Consider the following 19,448-nt stretch of genomic DNA (forward strand, 5'->3'; position numbering starts at 1 on the left):
ATGCCCCCTTCTGCTGCTTTACAGCTAAAGGTAAAAGTAAGACACATATAAAATGTTAGCTGTACATCACACATCTCAAGCCACTCTGTCTAAGCTAACTTCTAGTTTAAGGAAACATAGAAAAATAAATAGTTGAGTTCAATGTTTCCAGGAAAATTCGATGAACTTATCAGTACATCTATAAGGAAAATTGGCCTAATCATTACAAAAAGTGAGTACTTAAAAATAAAAAAAGTGGAAAGAGTATGTGAGCCATGACTGAAACATATGTTTTTGGGCAGTTTGAAGAATATGAATATGCACCAGATACTGGATGAATGACATTAGCTGTGTATAGTTAGTTTGTTGTCTAAACCATGTATCACTATAATCATGGTCACCTAAGCATTCTTAGGAAGTACACACTTAAATAGAGATGAAATGTCACTGTATTTATAACCATTTATTTAAAAAGTTATCATTTCTGTTTATACTTAGACTTACACACATACCTACATTTATACAGATAACACACATATATGTATGAAGTGGGGGCAAATATTAATTGTTGATCAGATAAAGGATATATAAGTGTCCGCAGTATTCTTGTTGTTTGTTTGTTTGTTTTTGAGACAGGGTCTCTCTACATAGCCCTAGTTGTCCTCAAACTCATTATGTAGACCAGAATGGCCTTGAGTACAGAGATCTACTCTGTCTCCTGAGTGCTGGAATTAAAGGTGTGCACCAACATGTTGAACTTCCATTGTATTCTTGTTTCAGTGTTTTATATGTTTGAAAGTTTTTGAAGTAAAATATTAGGGAAAATTATCCTTGAAGGAAAAACTAGTAGGATTCATTTTAAAATCATATTCATTGACATATAATTGATATGTTCACCCATAAGTTCACCAATAAGAAGTATATAATTAACTGGTTTTGGTCTATTTACAGAATTTGGTAACTATCATTATAGTATATTTTTGTTTTTAATACTAAAGACAAACATTTATTCTTTAGCTAGCACTTCCTGTTGACCCCCAAGGCTTCCAACCCTAGGAAACCATTTATCTGCTGTCTGTCTCCTAATTAGGCCAAAGCTGTGGTCTTGGGAAGGAAGACAAGGAGACATGGGATTCTCTTCTCAGCATATCATTCCTTTTCCCTCTTCCCTTCCCTTCCTTCTCTTCTCTCCCTTTTTCTTGGTGTCTTTGTTCATTTGTTTTTTCTTTTGTAAGAGAAAGTGTTTTCTATTTAAACAAATTATAACTTAGTGGCAGTTATTGATTATACTTATTGGGCAAAGATTTTATAGTTAACCCTTAACTCTGTGTTGTTGAAGTGAATGTTTTGTGTTGTTTAGCATTATGTGCTAGAATACATTACAATAATATATCCTTTATCTGGGCTCCTTTATGTGAACAATGTTTTTCAAGGTGGCAGAGTTACTTCTTCTAAATGGAGCTGACCCATTATTTACAAGTGACCATGGAATATGTGCTTTGGATGAGGCCAAGGATTCTGCTATGGAGAAACTCCTTAGGAAATACATTCCTAAACATAAAAAATCAGGTAAGATTGAACACTCGGTTGTAGTTTTTTATTGTGTTGATAAAGTTATAGAAACTGAATTTAGAACTGTGGAAACTGAATTAGTTTCTTCCAGAAGTTTTGAGAAAATAGATTCTGTGATGTCATTGTTTCATCCTTTGAATAAAACTCACTACTTGTGTGCAGTTGTACATAAGAAAAGGACCCTCAAAGAAAGAGAAAGACCCTGCTTTTCCTCCAGCTGTGGCATTGCTAATAGTTAAGAACCTTTTGCAGGTCAGGTGTGGTGGTGCCCATCTTTAATACCAACACTTTGGAGGCAGAAGCAGATAGATCTCTTGAGTTTGAGGTCTGTGTGTGGTCTATGTAGTAAGACCCAGGACAGCCAGGGTTATGTAGAGAGACCTTGTCTCAAAAAACTAAAAATAAGTAAGATAGAAACCTTTTATAAATTGGTGCTTTCTTCTCAACAGTTCTTTGATCTGATAGAAATTATAATTCTAGCCACTTCAGTGAATGTGGATGGTAAATATATATGTCCATTATCCGTTTCCTAGGAAGTTTCTCCCATAGCTATAGTCTGATCTTCTGTCTATTACATTGTCAAGTTGGACTACAAAATAATTTCATCTGAGATTCTCAAAAAAAATATTATTTTAAAAATACTTAAAACATATAGCTTTTTTTTTCTTTTTGGGGGGGTTGGTTTTTGGAGACAGGGTTTCTCTCTGTAGTCCTGACTGTCCTGGAACTCACTCTGCATACCAGGCTGGCCTTGAATTCAAGAGATCCTCCTGCTTCTGCCTCCCAAGTGCTGGGATTAGAGGCATGCACCACCACTGCCTGGCTCATGGTATATTTTTACACTCTCTTTGATGCATCTGTTAGACTTTTTTGGTAACATAGCATTCCTTGGTTACAGGAGTTGGTTCTCCATTCTTTTTATAACCTTATCTTAGAAGTTATGTGCCGTCACTCTTGCTGTGTTCTGTTTGTTAGAAATGGGTCACTAAATTCACCCACACTCAAGGAGAGAAGATTTTTTTTTGCCATAGTTGGAGGACAGTTTCAAAAAAATATGGACATATTTTTGGAATCATTGTATTCATTCTAGAGGTGCTTACATTGCTCTACTGAGCCTTTCTCCATAGCACGTAATGTGCTGGCTCAGGAGGCTGTTTACTTAGTGTTTTGTTTGTGTTGTCCTTATATAGAATCTAAGCTCCACGAGGGAAAGACTGTTTTATTTCCTTGAGAATACTGAATTGGCCTTGGACACAGTAGCCATTCAGCAAATACTTTTTGAATAGTGTGCCTGAAACAAAAATTATGTTTTCCCTTCAGGAGATGTATGTGAGCACTTAGTTTTCTCAACTTCCTCTTTCCTCCCTCTCTGTATGTTTTATCACATTTATTTATTTGTTGTATGTGTGCATGCACATATGTACCATTTCATGTGTGTATTGAGGTCAGATAACACATGGAAACAGACTATGCCATGTGAGTCCTAGGGGTCAAACTCAGGTCTTCAGCCTTGGTGGCAAGTGCCTTTACCTGGAGTTGTTTGTCTCTGTGGTCTTTAAACTACAATTTTCATTAAAAAAAATTTCAGGAGATAATTCTTCCAAAGGCTTTGAATATTATTATTTTTAATAACTAAGGCTTATGGGTGGTAATATATTGTGTACCCTAATAAAATTTGCCTAAAGATCAGAGGATAGAACAAGCCACTTTAAACATAGAGGCCAGGCAGTGGTGGCACACACCTTTAATCCTAGCACTCAGGAGGCAGAGATCCATCTGGATCTCTGTGAGTTCAAAGCCACCCTGGACTACATGACATTGACTCAATCTAGGAGAGAAAACAGCCAGGCAGTGGTGGCACACACCTTTAATCCCAGTACTGGGAAGCACACATGCCTTTAATCCCAGGAAGTGATGGCTAGGTGGAGAAAGGTACATAAGGCGTGAAGAGACAGGAACTAAAGGCTGTTTGGCAGAAGTGTGCCTTTCAGCTGAGGCTTTTTTGACTGAAGCCTTTTTGGCTGAAGAAGCTCATTCAGCTAGAGGCCTATCCGCTGAGGGTTTTTCAGGCTGAGGAGTTGGTGAGGTAAGAGGTGGTGGCTGTGGCTTGTTCCTTTGTCTCTCTGACCTTTCAGCATTTACCCCAATATCTGGCTCTGGGTTTTTTATTGAGACCATTTAGAAATTTCTGTTACACTTACGTTTTTGGAATTTCTCTTTTGTGCACAGGAAGATTTAGTCTGCGAATTCTTCTAGAACAAGTCTTTTTCCCTCCAATCTGAAGGAAGCTTAACCTGACAGTGAAAATCTAATCTGTTACAGTTCTGATTCTCCCTGGAGACAAGGAATACAACTATGCTTGTCTTATCAGTTCTTTGCAATTGCATAAGGGTTGTTCAGTAAGAATTCTTTGGTGGCAGACAGTCATTTTAAGGCAGAAAAAGAAGTTTCTTGGCAGAACAGCTCAGTAATGAAAGGGAAAGCTGAGAGAAAGATCGGGAGTAAAAGCAGCTCCAGGGATCTCAGCCACAGGAGTCTGTAGACCCGTCAGAAGGTGTTGGACAGCTAAAGCACTGCCACCACTACCACCACTCCTGGAGGGGTTTGTTCTCTGTGGAAACTCACTCTCTCCTGCATTCACACACACACACACACACACACACACACACACACACACACACACACACACACACCGCCGTTCCGTTAGTCTTTCATTCATGGCTTACTATGTGTTAGGCACCAATTAGTCTAACGCCTAGTAATACAAAATGAATTTTTTAAAAACCAAGTAGCAAACACAGTGAAGAACATGATAAAGAAATGATTAGATCCTATGAGAATACATTAAAAAGGCAGTACCCAGGCTTCTTCAAAACATGGTATACCAACATCATGGTTGATAACCGGCTGGACAAGCTCTAAGTTGTTTCAAACAAAATTGAAAGTATGCTTTCTTCCCAACTGAATTATATTTAATATGACATTTCTCCCAGTTAGTGTTGAGTGTATTTGCTGAAAAAAAAGGGGCTATTCTGACTGTTGGTCATAAGACTGGTTCTCCTTTATGGATACGTTTTATTATTTTTCCCATTTTATTATGTTATAGCTGTTATGCCCAGATTGTGACCCCCCAAAGAGTCCACCGTAGACCTTTGGATGTCCAGAATGCAACAGCAAGGTTTATTCTGCAGATACAAGTCTAGACAGGGACTCATTCCTACACCCAATACAGTGAGGCAGGGAGGAGTGCCTCTTTCTTGGGGAAGTTAGTTTTTATAGGCAAAACCCATAAAATTTCTTAGAGGGGAGGGGGTTAGTACGGGTCCATCCTTGATTGGTCAAGTTTTTCCCGGGCCTGGACTTTATCTTATTTTAGCTTATCTGTTTGCCCTGTCAGGAGTTTTACAACTTCTCTCTGGCGTCCGGTCTTGTTATCTCTGGAGAGGGGCATCTCGTGGTTAATTGGTTACCATCAGACATCCTGACTCTGTTCTTTTGTTCCTGGGGCTGGCGCCATCATTTCTGGGGACTTGAAACTGGCCTGGCCTAAATCACAGTCCCCAAAGCCCCCACTGAAGACTTTAGGTACAGAATGCAAAAGTAAGGGGTTTTCTAAGTTTACAAGTCTCCAGGGAGGCTCTTCCAAACCTCTCACTCACAGCAAGGAGGTGGGAAGGAGCTCTCCCCTTTCTTTGTGAGGCTAGTTCTTAAAGACACAGACCATATAATTTATTTTAACCCGCCTCCCTTTTTATTCTTTTGGTCGACTATCCTGACTGTTTTCCAAAGTCCCTGTAGCAGATACAGCCACCTGGGGAAAAGGGGTCTAAGTTCTTATCTACACTTAGGAATCCTGGTTTAAGCTTCTCTTTGTCTGTAGGGGATAGAGTGGGGGGTTTTACTGAGGTATCACAATAGCCACTCATTTTATGTTTTTTACATCTTCAAGACATGTAATTATTTAAATGCTTTTAACTAAGGACTAAGACCTAGACCAAAATGTCTCACTTTTACAATACAGAGAGACTATTACTGAATTTTAGGTGATCTTTCTATGCTGCGTAGGCTGAGCCTGAGTCCCTGAGCTCAGGCAGTCATCTTAGCCTCCTCAGTAGCTGGGACTATGGGCATGCACCCTGGTGCTGCTTCCACAAAGTAACAAGTAAACCTCTTTAGAGCAGAACTCCCTCTTAGAAACCAAACCGCACTGGAAGAGACAAACATGACTTGCTAATGCCAGGTGCAGGAAAGCACATGAAGTAGACTATTAATCACATTTATGTTTGAAGACACAGAAAAACTGCAAATAAAGTATCACGCTAGAGGCACACGTTTATAAACTCTCGAATGTGCTTTGATGCTGTTCGTAATCATGTGGCTTCTTTATTCTGTAATGAGTTTTTTGGGGTTTTGTTTTGTTTTGGGGTTTTTTTGTTTTTTGTCTTTTTCTTTCCTGGAAGTGTTTTCTCCAGAATTCTAGCCTTCTCTGAGTCCTGAAGCCCTGTTCTAATCTCTGCTTCTCTAACCTAATCCCATACAGGAAATTTCCTTCATGCAAAGGAATTCCTAACCTTTTCCTTTAGACATGGCTTTGATTCTTTCTTTGTGAGAGAATTTATTAATTTAGTATGCTTCAGCAGGTTGACTATTTCTTAAGCATGAACATTTGAATTGTCATTAATTAGCACCCTATTTTCCAAAATAGTGCAAGTTTTGTTTTCTTAATAAATATATATGCTTTAACAAGACATTTGTTTTTTAATTTCAGTTGAAAAGGGCTTTGTTTTATTTTATTCCATTTTTCATTTTGTTTTGAAATGCTAGGGATCAAACCCAAGCCCATTTATATACAGGTAAACACTCCTCCCCTGAGATGTATTCCGAAGCCCTGAAGAATGTTGTTTTTAAAATTATAAGGACGATGAATCAAGAGTGTTCTTAACATGAAGTGTATTTGCTAACTTTTCTCTTAGAATATACAACTACTTTGATGAGTAAACTCATTCTTACAGGCTTTATCACACTGGGTAATTGACATCCCTGTTTTCTCATTTGCAATTTGATTGAGTTTTTTGTTTGTTGGTTTGTTTTTGTTTTTAGGGGTGAGTTTTCTGTTGTTGTTGTTGTTTTGAGATAGGATCTTACTATAGTCCTGGCTGGCCTGAAATTCATTATGTAGACCAGGCTGGCCTCAAATTCACATGGATCCACCTGTATCTGCTTCCTGAGTGCTGAGATTAAAGGCATGCACCACCATACTTGGCCTTGCAAATTGGACTTTTAATATATATTCATCTACCCAAATGACTATAGAAATGTTTTTGTTTTTTTTTTGTTTTTTTGGTTTTTTTGGGGGGGCAGGGGTTGAGACAGGGTTTCTCTGTGTAGCTTTGCGCCTTTCCTGGAACTCACTTGGTAGCCCAGGCTGGCCTCGAACTCACAGAGATCTGCCTGCCTCTGCCTCCCGAGTGCTGGGATTAAAGGTGTGCGCCACCACCACCCGGCTTTGGTTTTTTTTTTTTTGGGTATACTATAGAAAAGTTAGTGTGAGGGTTGGATTAATGTATGTAAAATACCTAAACACACTGTGTTAGTGCGTGATGGAGTTCAGTGGGACAGAAAGGAATATTTCTAAAATTACCATCAGCTGAACTCACCACTTGAGAACTTATATCTGTATAGTCAATTGGCTAGACTAGAGAATGTGGTCTTTAAGACTGAGAGGGAGTACAGTCTCTTTTATTCCTTTAGAGTCTCTTAGGAACCATGCTTACCTGACTAGGTGGTTATGGAAAATATTGTTATTTCTGTTTTTTGATTTTATAACCAATATTAAGAGAAGGCATAGCACCCTTCATATTCTTAAAAGCTATTAACAGCAACAGTAGTAATAATAGAATATTTTCTGTACATGGATTTCAGTACTTAATCTTCGTAACTCTGTAGCTGTTCTTAGTTTTTTTCATTTATGGACAGTCTGTGAAGGCAGAGACATTAAGAAACTTGCCCAGGGTCACCCAGCTCATAAGCAAGAGAAGCAACAGTGAAACTCTGGAGTGTGGTTTTGACAGGACATTCTGGACAACTCTTCTCATTTGAATAGGGTGAATGGAATTTGATTGTAATGGTAAAAGTCATTTCTAAAAAATAAATTCCTCATATTTAATTACATCCTTGTTAAGATATTTTGTTTCCTACTTATATTCAAGGTAATTATATTTTATATATCCCATTTAAAATGTTAATTTATCGGGATGGTGGTGGCGCATGCCTTTAATCCCAGCACTTGGGAGGCAGAGGCAGGCGGATCTCTGTGAGTTCGAGGCCAGCATGGTCTACAGAGCAAGCTCCAGGAAAGGCGCAAAACTACACAGAGAAACCCTGTCTCCAAAAACCAAAAAACAAACAAACAACTAAAATGTTAATTTATTCATATCAGACATTTATTGAATATTTTCTATGTACAAATAGAAACCTTCATAAAGTTTTATCTTTCGTGGTTAACTGCACATGTGCCTAATTATAATTACACATTCAGTATTTTAAGAAGGCAAGGAGAAATATGCTAAATTGCAATCTTTTAATCACCAACCTTGCCCCCTTTTTTAATAAAAGTATTTTTTGTTTCCTCTATGAAGTCACAGTGTTGATCTTTTCTATGCATGTTTTGCTTTGAAGAGAATGCAACATTCATGTTAGGACCTTATTGAGCAGACATATTATGAAATGATCTATTTAAAGTTTTTGTTACATTATTAATTTGTGTGTGTGTTTATGTATGTATCTGGAGAACAGAGGGCAGCTTGTAAGAGTTAGTTCTCTCCTTCCACCTTGTGAGTCCAAGGGATGGAACTCAGCTCATCAAGCTTGGCAGCAAGTGACCTTACACTGAACAATCTTGCCAGCCCATGATAATCTATTAGTTATTAAGGGTTTTTTTTTTTTGCTTTATAAAAACATCTTGCATAATCTCCTGAATGAAGAGAACATACACATATATTTCTGTGAATAAATTAAAAAATACTAAGTTTAGTGCCCATCTTTATTAGTAGTTATTTTGTCAAATCTATTTACTTTTCCAATAGAAATACTATCATTCATAGTAATATTTAGCTTGTAATAAATATGGAAACTATATAGTCATATTGTATGTGCCAGCTTTAATATAGAAACATTTATTGGGGCTGGAGAGATGGCTCAGAGGTTAAGAGCACTGACTGCTCTTCCAGAGGTCCTGAGTTCAATTCCCAGCAACCACATGGTGGCTCACAACCATCTGTAACGAGATCTGGCGCCCTCTTCTGGCCTGCAGTCATATATGCTGTATACATCATAAATAAATAAATTAAAAAAAAAACACATTTACATGATTTCACATATTCCCTCCAGTTTTAAAATTTTATTTGAGTATATATGTATGTGTGTACAGGTGTAAACATGACAGATAGAAAGCAGAGGATAACTCTGGGGAGTTACTTCTCTCTTGCCACCTGTGGGATCCAGGAATTGAATTCAAGTCATCAGGCCTGCCTGAGTACACACACACCTGCTAGCCCACTCTCTAGGTTTTTTTTTTTCATGGCAAAAAACTTGCAGGTTTTAGAAGTCTAGAGTCTAACTACTGGAAGCTATTTTAATGTAGATGTAAACAATCATCTTATTAAATAAGAAACACAGAACCAATGCAAAGAAGAAAGCCAAGAGATCAGAGCTAAGAGCCTTACCGCCTGCTGCAGCTAGCGTCTTCAACCAAGAGACCTCTCCGAAAAGGACCTACTTCCTGTGTGTTTGTCTTTATTTAGTTTTTCTGTTCTGCCTTCTCATTGGTTGTAAACCCAAACACATGACTGCCTCGTCACTGCCTGTCTGTAGAGACTTCCAGGTCTTCTATGGTTGGGATTGAGATTAAAGGCATGTGTCTCCAATTATGGCTGTATCCTTGAACACACAGAGATCTACCTAGCTCTGCCTACTAAGTGCTGGGATTAAAGGCGTGCACCACTGCCGCCCAGCTCACTATGGCTCTAATAGCTCTGACCCCCTGGCAACTTTATTTATTAACATACAATTAAAATCACATTTCAGCACAAATAAAATACCACCATATTTATTTTCTCTTTTTGTATGCAGCACAAAGGAAGAACACTGACCCAGCATATGTAGAAGATATATTCCAGTACAAGGTATATCTGTATTTAATAATAAATGTTTTAGCAGGTTTATACCTGTTGGTTATTTTTATAGATCCCCATAGGGAAAGAAAGACTGGTGAAGCATTAGTCAGGTTATGACTTGACCTTTGGTTTAAGATACTTTGGAATAATTGCATGAGTTATCCAAAGGTTCTAGCCTGAGAAACAGTTAGGTAAGTAGCATGCTGTGGTAATGTATTGTAAGCCGTTTTCTTCCTGTTGCTCTTTATGGTGTCTGGGATTTATCAACCATGTCAAAATTTTTCTGATTTAAGAATAATACAGATAATCTAATAGTAGTAATTCCAATTGTCCGTCCAACAAAGTTTACATTGTGTGTGGCTGCTCTTCATCTGGATTTGAGTCATGTTTTAATCGTAGCATTTCACAGTCAAGTTTCCAGAGAAACCATTTCAGAAATCATCTGTCTTTTAGTTTTCAAATTCCATCTTCCACTGCCCCACCCATAATTCTTCTAAATATCAAAGGAAGAAACTAACCTAATTCTATTCTTTACTATGTGACAATTGGAAGAGGATACTGTCTTGAAAATATTCCTGTAACACTCCTTTTACAGTGTCTCACAGAGTCTGTAAATCTGCCCCTAAAATTAAAACTAACCATGTTTTTCTTGTTTTCTTTTAATAGAAACCAAAATTAAGTTCTGCTAATCACACTGAGTTTATTTGTGATGAAAATTCTAATAGACAAGAACCAGGACATGTAGAAATGAAAGGAAGCAACAATTTACTTATAAATGAAGCATATATATGTGAACCTTGCCAGAAAAATTCCAATACCACAGAATTTGGCAAGTGCAAGCCTAGGCAATCAGCTGTTAACCAAATAGACTCTATAGGACTCAGAAGGAACAATGTCCACAATGTGAAAGATAGCAGAACTAATGTGTCTGAAAATAAAGGACAAAGAAATACACAACATACAAAGACTCAAGTAGATGATAGAGACTGCAATTTAAGTCAGGGAATAGCTATTTCTTCTTTCAGGAGAATGAATAAATTAGTTACTCCACAGCAGCGTACTATCCAAACCCTTGATGACCTTTCAAAAGGGTCATGTGAACTTTCTACTCCAACTCTAGCAACCTTGAAAAATGGTGCAGGTAGCAATAGTGAGGCTTGTGTGGTTTCCAAAAAAGCGAATACCCACATCCTGGATTTATCAGATAGTCAAGAAATGCAGTTCTTGGAATTAGAGTCCATTGATCAAACTAAACATGCTTCCTTCTCTGAACTTTCATTATATAAAGAAATAAAATTACCATATCTAACTGCAGATCAGCAGCCTCACACTAACCAAGAGTCCCCTGAAAACAAGAGCTCAGATGAAAAAGGCAAGAACCTTAATGAATGGGAAGATTCTTTCCTCTCCTTCATAAAAGGACGCTTTGCTGACAGTGATAGTGATTGCCACACCTCTAACAAGTCTGTGGAATCTCAGAAAGAATTCGTGGGCCAATCTCCTAATGAAGAGAGCACAGCAAATAAAGAAGAAATTAATGCTCTACAGTGTTTATCTTCTGAAAACTATTTTTCACGGGAAAATGAGCTAACCATGGGTAGCCTAACTACACATCCACAAAAAGAAGCTGTTAATTATTGTGATTTGAATAATCCATTAATTTATGAACAACATATTCCAAATGATGAACAATATATACATGGAATTTCATTTGCTCACTCATATGCCAGTAATGAGCACAATTCTATGCCTTGTATAAAACTGCCTTCAACGCAGAACGTTTCACAGTTGACTAGTCAAGTGGAGCTATTAAAAGCATTCCAAAATAATGGCCACAGAGAGCCAACTCCTTTAGTAAATCAAACTGATACATATAATGTGGAAAAGAAGCAAGACACTGAGAGGAATTATACTGTAAAAAGCCCAAACCCAAGTTCTTCAGATAGTCCTTTACACACAGTTGTTCATTCTCAAGTAATAGAAATAACTAAAGCTGAAAAAAGGAGACAAGACCTTCCAGAGAATGAGTCTGTGAACAATACAGATTTTCATTCCACTGACGATGTGAATAAAGAGTTGGCCAGCTCCTCACAACCTAATCAAGGAAAAGAGAAGGAAATTGCTCATAAATCAGGTATTAATATTTCTCAGTTTGTACATTTCTTCTAGCTCTCCTTTTGTAGAAATTTACAACTGAATTCTATTTACCCTGTGGCCCAGCTGACAAGCACAAAGCCACCACATAGGTCATGATTTTGGAAGCTGATAAACTCAGTAGGTATTCGTGCATGATTTTGATTTTGAGGCTTATGCTCTGTCATCTGGGCTAGCTAGACATTCCTAGTGCTTACTTTGAAAGTCAGACTGTTATTATCAAAGATGGTTACTAAATTGATACCAGTTAAAGCTAATGAAAAATATGTCTACCAGTTTTTATACCTCTTTTTAATATGGTACTAATTTAGTATTCAAACCCTAATGTCATTTTCATGGCAGAACATTGGTATCTCCACTGATTGCAGCTAATCATTGTGTCTGTGTTAGTACCATTACTAGCACACTTAGTCTGCTCTGTGGAAACATTTGAAAGGTTCCTTGTAATTAGTTCTTGAAGCAGAAACCCTGGAAGAACAGGAGTTTATTTTCTTGTCACGTAACCAGTAAGGGGAACCATAAGACTAATAATATAAATGGTTGTGTTTCAGATGAGGAGTTAACTAATAATACCAGTAGAGCTGAAAGAGCTGTAGGAAATTGCAAGGAGAAAAAGAGAAATGTGGATTCAGAAGGTCACATGCCTTGTGATTCCCAAGAACACATAAAAGACCAGAATCTCAGAAAAAGAAAAATTTCCTTGAAAACTCCCTGCAGCCAAGGTTTGTATAAATGGTTATGTCAAAGTTTTGTAACTAAGCTTCACATTTCAAAGAATTCCTAAATGTTTAATTAAGTTAGTGAGGGTTTTTTTTATGCTAGAGGACAGTCATTTAGGAATGAATGTGAGATTATTTCAGATATATTTGTTGTTAAAACTCCATTTGAGGATATCCAGTAGTCTCCAGATAAGTTTTTGTCATATTGCTGACTGTGGCTTTCAGTTTATGACATTAGAGGAGATAAACAGCAGAGACAGTGACAATTCAGTGGGAGGATTAGGACTGTGTAGTATCTCAGATTTTTATGTCACATCCATTTTGCCCTTTTAAGGATTATTAAAGAAGTATGGGCACTATTTTTTGTCGAATTAATCGACTGTCTATATTTGTCTGACAAACTACTCTCCTTTAGTGATTCTTAGAGCTAATCCTGTGATGAACAACAACCGGGGCCACCTCAAGTTAAATAGTAATCACTCATAACTGTTGTTAGGAGGTAGGAAAGGTGCTGGACAAAGCATTTTCTGTGTGAGCCTTCCCTTATTTTCCCTCTCGTGTAAGCTGAAGACCTTCATGGGCTTTCAACAGTCGGGTGAATGATGGTCCTTCCATAATGAGTCTATTTTTCTAGGCTCTGGAACTTGTGAACAACACCTCTTTGTTAAATGGTTGAATATTATTATCTTCTTTGGAAAAGGGATATTTACATAAATAATCAAATTAAGGTCTTTGAGGTGGAGTCATTCTGAATTATCTAGATGAACCCCAAATCTAATCAAAAGCTACTTTATAAAAGAAAGAGAGAAATTTGAGACATATAGATTGAGTAAAGGAGTTCATGTAACCTCAAGCTAGGGAAGCCAAAGAATGTCAACAGCCACCAGAAGCTGGAAGAGGTAAGGAAGACTGGCAGTTGCAGTTATGTCCCTGCTGGTACCTTGATTTTAGATGCAGATAGCAGAGTAAATTTCTGTTGTTTAAGCTTATAAGTTGTTATAGGTGACCCAGGAAGCTGATGTACTTCCTTAGTAGCACTTAATCATCTTTAAGTATAAGTTTGTGTATGTATGTCATTCCACTAAAGTGTACAACTTGAACAGGGGATGGAGAATTCTAGATATTGGCACCAGGAGGTTCCCTAATGCTAGCTTCTCTCACAACCATTCAGCAGTGAATTTAACCATGCCCTCAGTTCTACTGCACAGATTTCCAATCTGTATTTAGTTTCCCTCGACTAAATCATGATACAATGATTTTAGTCATGATACATAATGAGACTATTATAGTCTCATGATACATAATGAGACTATTATAGAATAGCATAGAAATGTAAAGGGATATATAGATGCGTGATGCATAAAGTAGATGTATCTGCAGGATAGTTGATAAAGCCTCACAGATCTCATGAAAGCTAGCTTGTATAACCATGGGTTAGTACCGCAATGACTTAAAGTGTTTGTGGCAGCACTTACTTGTGCTGTATCATGTAGTTCACTCTAGTCTTAGTTCTGAGCACACAGTATGCCTTTTGCAGTGCACATGCCATCCATCCCTTCATGCCACAGCCTGACACAGGTCAGATTTGAGACTACTGTAGAGTATGGATTTCAGTGTTTTTTAAACTATACATACAAAGTTTGTTGTTCTTATAGAAACATAATGGTTTAATTATGAAAAACAAAGACTAATATTTTCTTATCATAATTTCTCAATATGTAAATATTAATTTAGTGTGTCTTTAAATTACATTGTATTAGAATGTTTGATCTGAAAAATTGTTTGAATTACTGACTTTACTTTCATAAAAGAAACAACTAAATGAATTTTGACATGGGATTAGGACAGAATTTCCAAACATTTCTGAATGGCTCTAAACATAATTCTGACATTTTTACTGTGTATTTATGTGAAGTAGCATTCTCTGTATTGATGAATATAACATCAAAATGTCAATCAATCTGAGAATTTGTTACATTAGTTAATTTTCTCATTGCTGAGCTAATACCTATAAAGAAGCAACTTAAAGGAAGAACAACAGGATTTATTTTGGGCTATAGTTCAAAGATAAAGAGCTATCTACCTACCTACCTACCTGTCTGTCTGTCTGTCTGTCTATCTGTCGGTCTGTCTGTCTGCCTATCTATCTAATCTGTGGTCTGTCATGGGGAGGAAGGCATGGCAGAACAAGCATGAGAAAGCAGGCCACATTGTATCTGCAGTAAGGAAGCAGGGGGATGCATGCTAGTGCTCAGCCTGCTTCCTCCTGTTCTATCCAGACTCCAGCCCATGGAGTAAGATGGGCCACATTTAGGATGGTGTTTAATTTATGTAAGCTAGGAATTCTCTCTCAGACATGCCCAGAAGCTTGTCTCCTATGAAATTCTATATCCTGCCAAGTTGACAATCAATATTGTCACAAATATTGAGGATGCTATGTATCCTGCAGTATGAAATACTCAACCAAGATTTAATTCGTCATATAAAAATAAGCAAGTACATCCATCTCCTTAATTTACAAATTTGATTACATCTTTAATAAATGCAGATTTGTATGTATACCAAAGAATATTTTAAAATAATCTCTTTATGAGTTATTATCTGTAATTGATTGGAGTACCTGTTTTATATACCTTTATGCCAGGTCGTCCAAAATTTCTTGGGTACAAAACAGTCACTAAGTAAAAATGTTTAAGAAGCACTATTATAAAGGACAAGAAAGGAAGGCAGAGAGGAAGGACTGTACTTACTAATAGTAGCACCCCTTCCAGACTACAGTGGTGTGGTGATATTTTGCTTTTGATCTAACAAATAAAGCTTTCCTGAAGATCAGAGTGTAGAACTAGCCACTAGTTAGCAATAGAGGCCAGGCAGTGGTGGCACACACCTTTAATCCCAGGGTTCAGGAGGCAGAGGCAGATGGATCTCTGTGAATTCAAGGCCACCCTGGGCTACACAAGATTGATCCAGTCTAAAAGAAAAACAGAGCCAGGCAGTGGTGGCTCACATCTTTAATCCCAGCACTAGGAATGTAGAGACAGGAATATAAGGTGGGTGGATACAGGATCTCAGTGCATTCAGTCTGAGGATTCGTAGAGACAGGATCTTGTTCCCTTTCAGGCTAAGGATTTGCTAGAGGTAAGAAATCTCTCTAGTGGTTGGCTTCTTTGTTTCTCTGATCTTTCAGCATGTACCCTGGTATCTGACTCTAGCTAGGTTTTTATGAAGACCAATTATGATTCATGCTACACCCACTACCTTAGATGATTTACACTTAACAAATTAGTATCTGTCTGTCTTTCTTTGTATTTTTCCAATAAAGAATTGTGAGTGCACAAAAAGGAGTATGTTTTATGTTTGTGTGGATGTCATTAGAAAATACCTATGAAGGGACTGGGGTGGTGACTCAATGGATAATAGTACGTGCTTTGCAGGCATGAAGGCCTGAGTTGGAAGCCCCAGAACCAGTATAAAAAGCTGAGCATGACTGCACTTGCCTGTAACTGTAGCATCAGGCATAGATGGTGACAGATTTCAGGAACTTACTGGTCAGTCACTCTAGCCACTGGCAAGCTTCAGGTTTGATGAGAAACCCTGTCAAGGCAGTAAGGCAAAAAGTCGATAGAGACAAACACCCTGTCCTACTCTGTCACCTGTAGGAATGTGCACATGTGCATGCCAGCATGCATGAAACGCACACACACACACACACACACACGTGCACGCACGCGAAAATAGCTTTGAAGATATTGCAATCCATGTAATTCAACCCATTTTATAGAGAATAATCTTTTTTACTTTTATTCTTTACATAAGTTGCATCCTGACTGTAGTTTTACCCTACCTCCACTCCTCCCACTCCCCGCCTTCCTCTCTCCCTCTCCCTCAGATCCATTCCTCCATTTCCCTTTAAAACAAAACAGGCCTCCTGGGGGTATCAACCGAACATGACATAACAAATTACAATAAGACTAGGCACAAAGGCTAGCTAGACAGGGTGACCCAGTGGGAGGATAAGGGTCCCAGGAGCAGGCAAAAGCATCAGAAACTTCTCCCACTCCCATTGTTCCGAGTCCCATACGAACACCAGGCTATACAACCGTAAAGTATATGCAGAGGACCTAGCTCAAATTCATACATGGTCCTTGATTTTCTCTTCAGTGTCTGTGAGCCTGCTTAGTTGATGCTGTGGGTCATGTTCTCAGAGTTTCCTCTACCCCTCTGGTTCCTAGAATCCTTCTTCCTCCTCTCTTCTGTGGGGTTCCCCTGGCTTTACCTAGTGTTTGGCTGTGGGTCTCTGCATCTGCTCCCATCAGTTGCTGGATGATGCATTCTGATTACAACTGGGTTAGGCCCAATCTATGAGTATATAGCAGAATATCATTGGGAATAATTTCATTGAGTTTTGGGGTTTTTCTGTTGTTGTTGGCTTGTGTTTGTTTGTTTGTTTATTTGGTTGGTTATTTGGTTTGATTTTTGTTGCTGTTGTTGTTTTGTTTGTTCTCTTGCCAGTCATTTTTGGTCCTGTCTTGGGTCTCTGGGCTTCCCAGTCTCTGGTTCATGGCCATCCATGCAGTGTCAGGCATGGGTGTGGGCCTCAAGTTGGACTAGTCATTGGTTGGCCACTCACAAGTTCTATGCCACCATTACCCCAGGTCATCTTGCAGGCAGGACATATTGTGGGTCAAAGGTTTGGTGGCTGGGATGATGTCCCAGTTTCACTGCTGGAAGCCTTGCCTGGTTAAAGAAGATGGCCAGTTCTGGCTCTGTGTTCCCCATTACTAGATTTAGGTAGGGTCACTCTTGTCGATTCCAGGGAGTTTTCACTGCATTGGTTTCTCCGTCACTCCCCAAGTGTCCCCCAATCCAGTCATTTCTCCCAATACTCCCTCCTCCCTTCCCATGTCTGGACCCTCCTCTTTCCATCCCCATCTGCCCCCAATTCACCCACAAAATCTATTTCCCCTTCCCTGGGAAATCCATGTGTCCCCACTTGAGCCCTCCTTGTTAATTAGCCTTTCTGGGACTGTGAATTGTAGCATGACTATCCTTTACTTTACAGCTAATGTCCACTTACAAGTGAGAACATAACATGTTTGTCTTTCTGGGTCTGAGTTACCTCACTTAGGATATTTTTTTTTCTAGTTCTGTCCATTTGCTTACAAATTTCATGATGTCATTTTTAACAGCCGAGTAATACTCCATTGTATAAACAAATATGCCACATTTTCTTTATCCATTCTTCGATGGAAAGATTTATTTATTTATTATGTATATAGTGTTCTGTCTTCATGTATGACTGCAGGCCAGAAGAGGGCACCAGATCTCATTATGGATGGTTTTGAGCCATCATGTGGTTGTTGTGAATTGAACTCAGGACCTCTGGAAGAGCAGCCAGTGCTCTTAACTGCTGAGCCATCTCTCCAGTCCTGAGATAATTATCTTTTATCTGTTACCTTAAAATGATGTGTTTGGTTGCTGGTGTTTCACAAATACAGTAGGAAGGGTCTCATGCTTAATTCAGTGGTCCTCTAACTTTAGCTTGTGTCAGAATCACCCAGTCAGCTTGTTAAAATGCAGATTGCCTGGGCTTGCTCTCAGAGAGTCTGCTTCAGTACGTGAGTTGCCAGTATCACAAACTTAGTTTTTAAAGCAATGCACATTTGTCTCCCCAGTGTCTGTAGATCAGGAATTGAGCACCACCTTGCCAGGTCCTTTGACAATAATTTTGATAGGGCTGCAACAGAGGTGCTATTTGGGACTGGCTCTCACCTGCAGCCTAGACTAGGGAAGGACTTTCAAGATCATGTGGTGGAGGAAACAGTTCCTGTGGATTGGTGAGCAGCTTCCATTTCTTGCTGAATGGGCTTCTTCAATATAGTTTCCTCTTCAGAAAATGCAAGCTGAAGGCAAGAAAGTGAGTCTATAGGAAGATAACAAGTGTTATAATCTTCAATGACCTCATCAAAGAAATTAATATACTTTTAACAGTGTTGAAGTGTTCTTTTGGTTAAAGGAAAATTATTCAAGGGGGAGAGAATTACATAAAACCACAAAGATCAGAAATAGAAAATCCGTAAGAGGAGGCTTTAGAGTTTGCTCTCCAGGTTTGAGCTGGAGAACCTGCCTTTGTAGCAAATTTACTGAGTGGTACTAACATTGTTAATGTAATGAATATTCTTTTGTTTCTTACCCTAACTCTCTGATTTGCTTTTATGTCAGTCTCCATCTTCTCTGATGTGTTTCACGCAGAAAATAAACCTCTAGGTTCCTGGATTTGGAGTAGGTGTGTAAGATAAAGTGAGTGGTTGCCAGTCAATTCAGAGTTGGAGAAGGGAGCTCAGAGTCCCAGCTTTACTCTATGTAAGCCTTCAGTTGGTTTTCCTATGTCCACACATCTTTCTTCCATGGTAACTGATGACTCCATGCACTGACTGCCTGGGGTCAGATAGGCTTTTTTTTTCCCACGATTCTCCTTGCAGGCCATCCTACACTCTGCTAAGGCAGTTCATTCTTCATCAGTGACTTTCCAACTCCCCTTCCCCAAATCTGTTTAAATGTATCCTCTGTTCTCTCTTCCTGTATTTTCTTTGATAGTTAAAAAAAAAAGTACCCATCACTGCAATGTAGTAGAGTATGGGAAGGAAACAAGGAAAAGCATGATCTGTTCATTGGTTTTAGTTCCAACTTAATCTTTCTAACTTACACTGCAAAGAAAAGACTTTAAAGAGACTTTTTGAAAAATGATTTTGTACTGAATTTTCTATGGAAAAAAAAACAAAAACAAAAACAGAGAACCTTAAAGGCCAGCTTGCTACTTGGAACCATGTGTGGTAGAACATACATTGAG

At 38.4% G+C, this 19,448-nt stretch overlaps 1 protein-coding gene across 5 annotated transcripts in view; it reads left to right on the top strand.

Annotated features, from left to right (window-relative positions):
• The window catches only part of Ankrd31 (ankyrin repeat domain 31), a 165,435-nt gene that overhangs the window by 72,562 nt on the left and 73,425 nt on the right, over window positions 1–19,448 (top strand). For all 5 annotated transcript variants that reach the window (XM_042261661.2, XM_042261660.2, XM_042261664.2 and 2 more), the window contains 4 exons: window positions 1,413–1,548; window positions 9,682–9,734; window positions 10,392–11,859; window positions 12,431–12,601. In XM_042261661.2, coding sequence (XP_042117595.2) covers window positions 1,413–1,548; window positions 9,682–9,734; window positions 10,392–11,859; window positions 12,431–12,601 — 1,828 coding nt within the window. The remainder of the gene's footprint in view (window positions 1–1,412; window positions 1,549–9,681; window positions 9,735–10,391; window positions 11,860–12,430; window positions 12,602–19,448) is intronic.

This window comes from Peromyscus maniculatus, chromosome 15 (genome assembly GCF_049852395.1).
Source record: "Peromyscus maniculatus bairdii isolate BWxNUB_F1_BW_parent chromosome 15, HU_Pman_BW_mat_3.1, whole genome shotgun sequence".
Classification (NCBI taxonomy): Eukaryota; Metazoa; Chordata; class Mammalia; order Rodentia; family Cricetidae; genus Peromyscus; species Peromyscus maniculatus.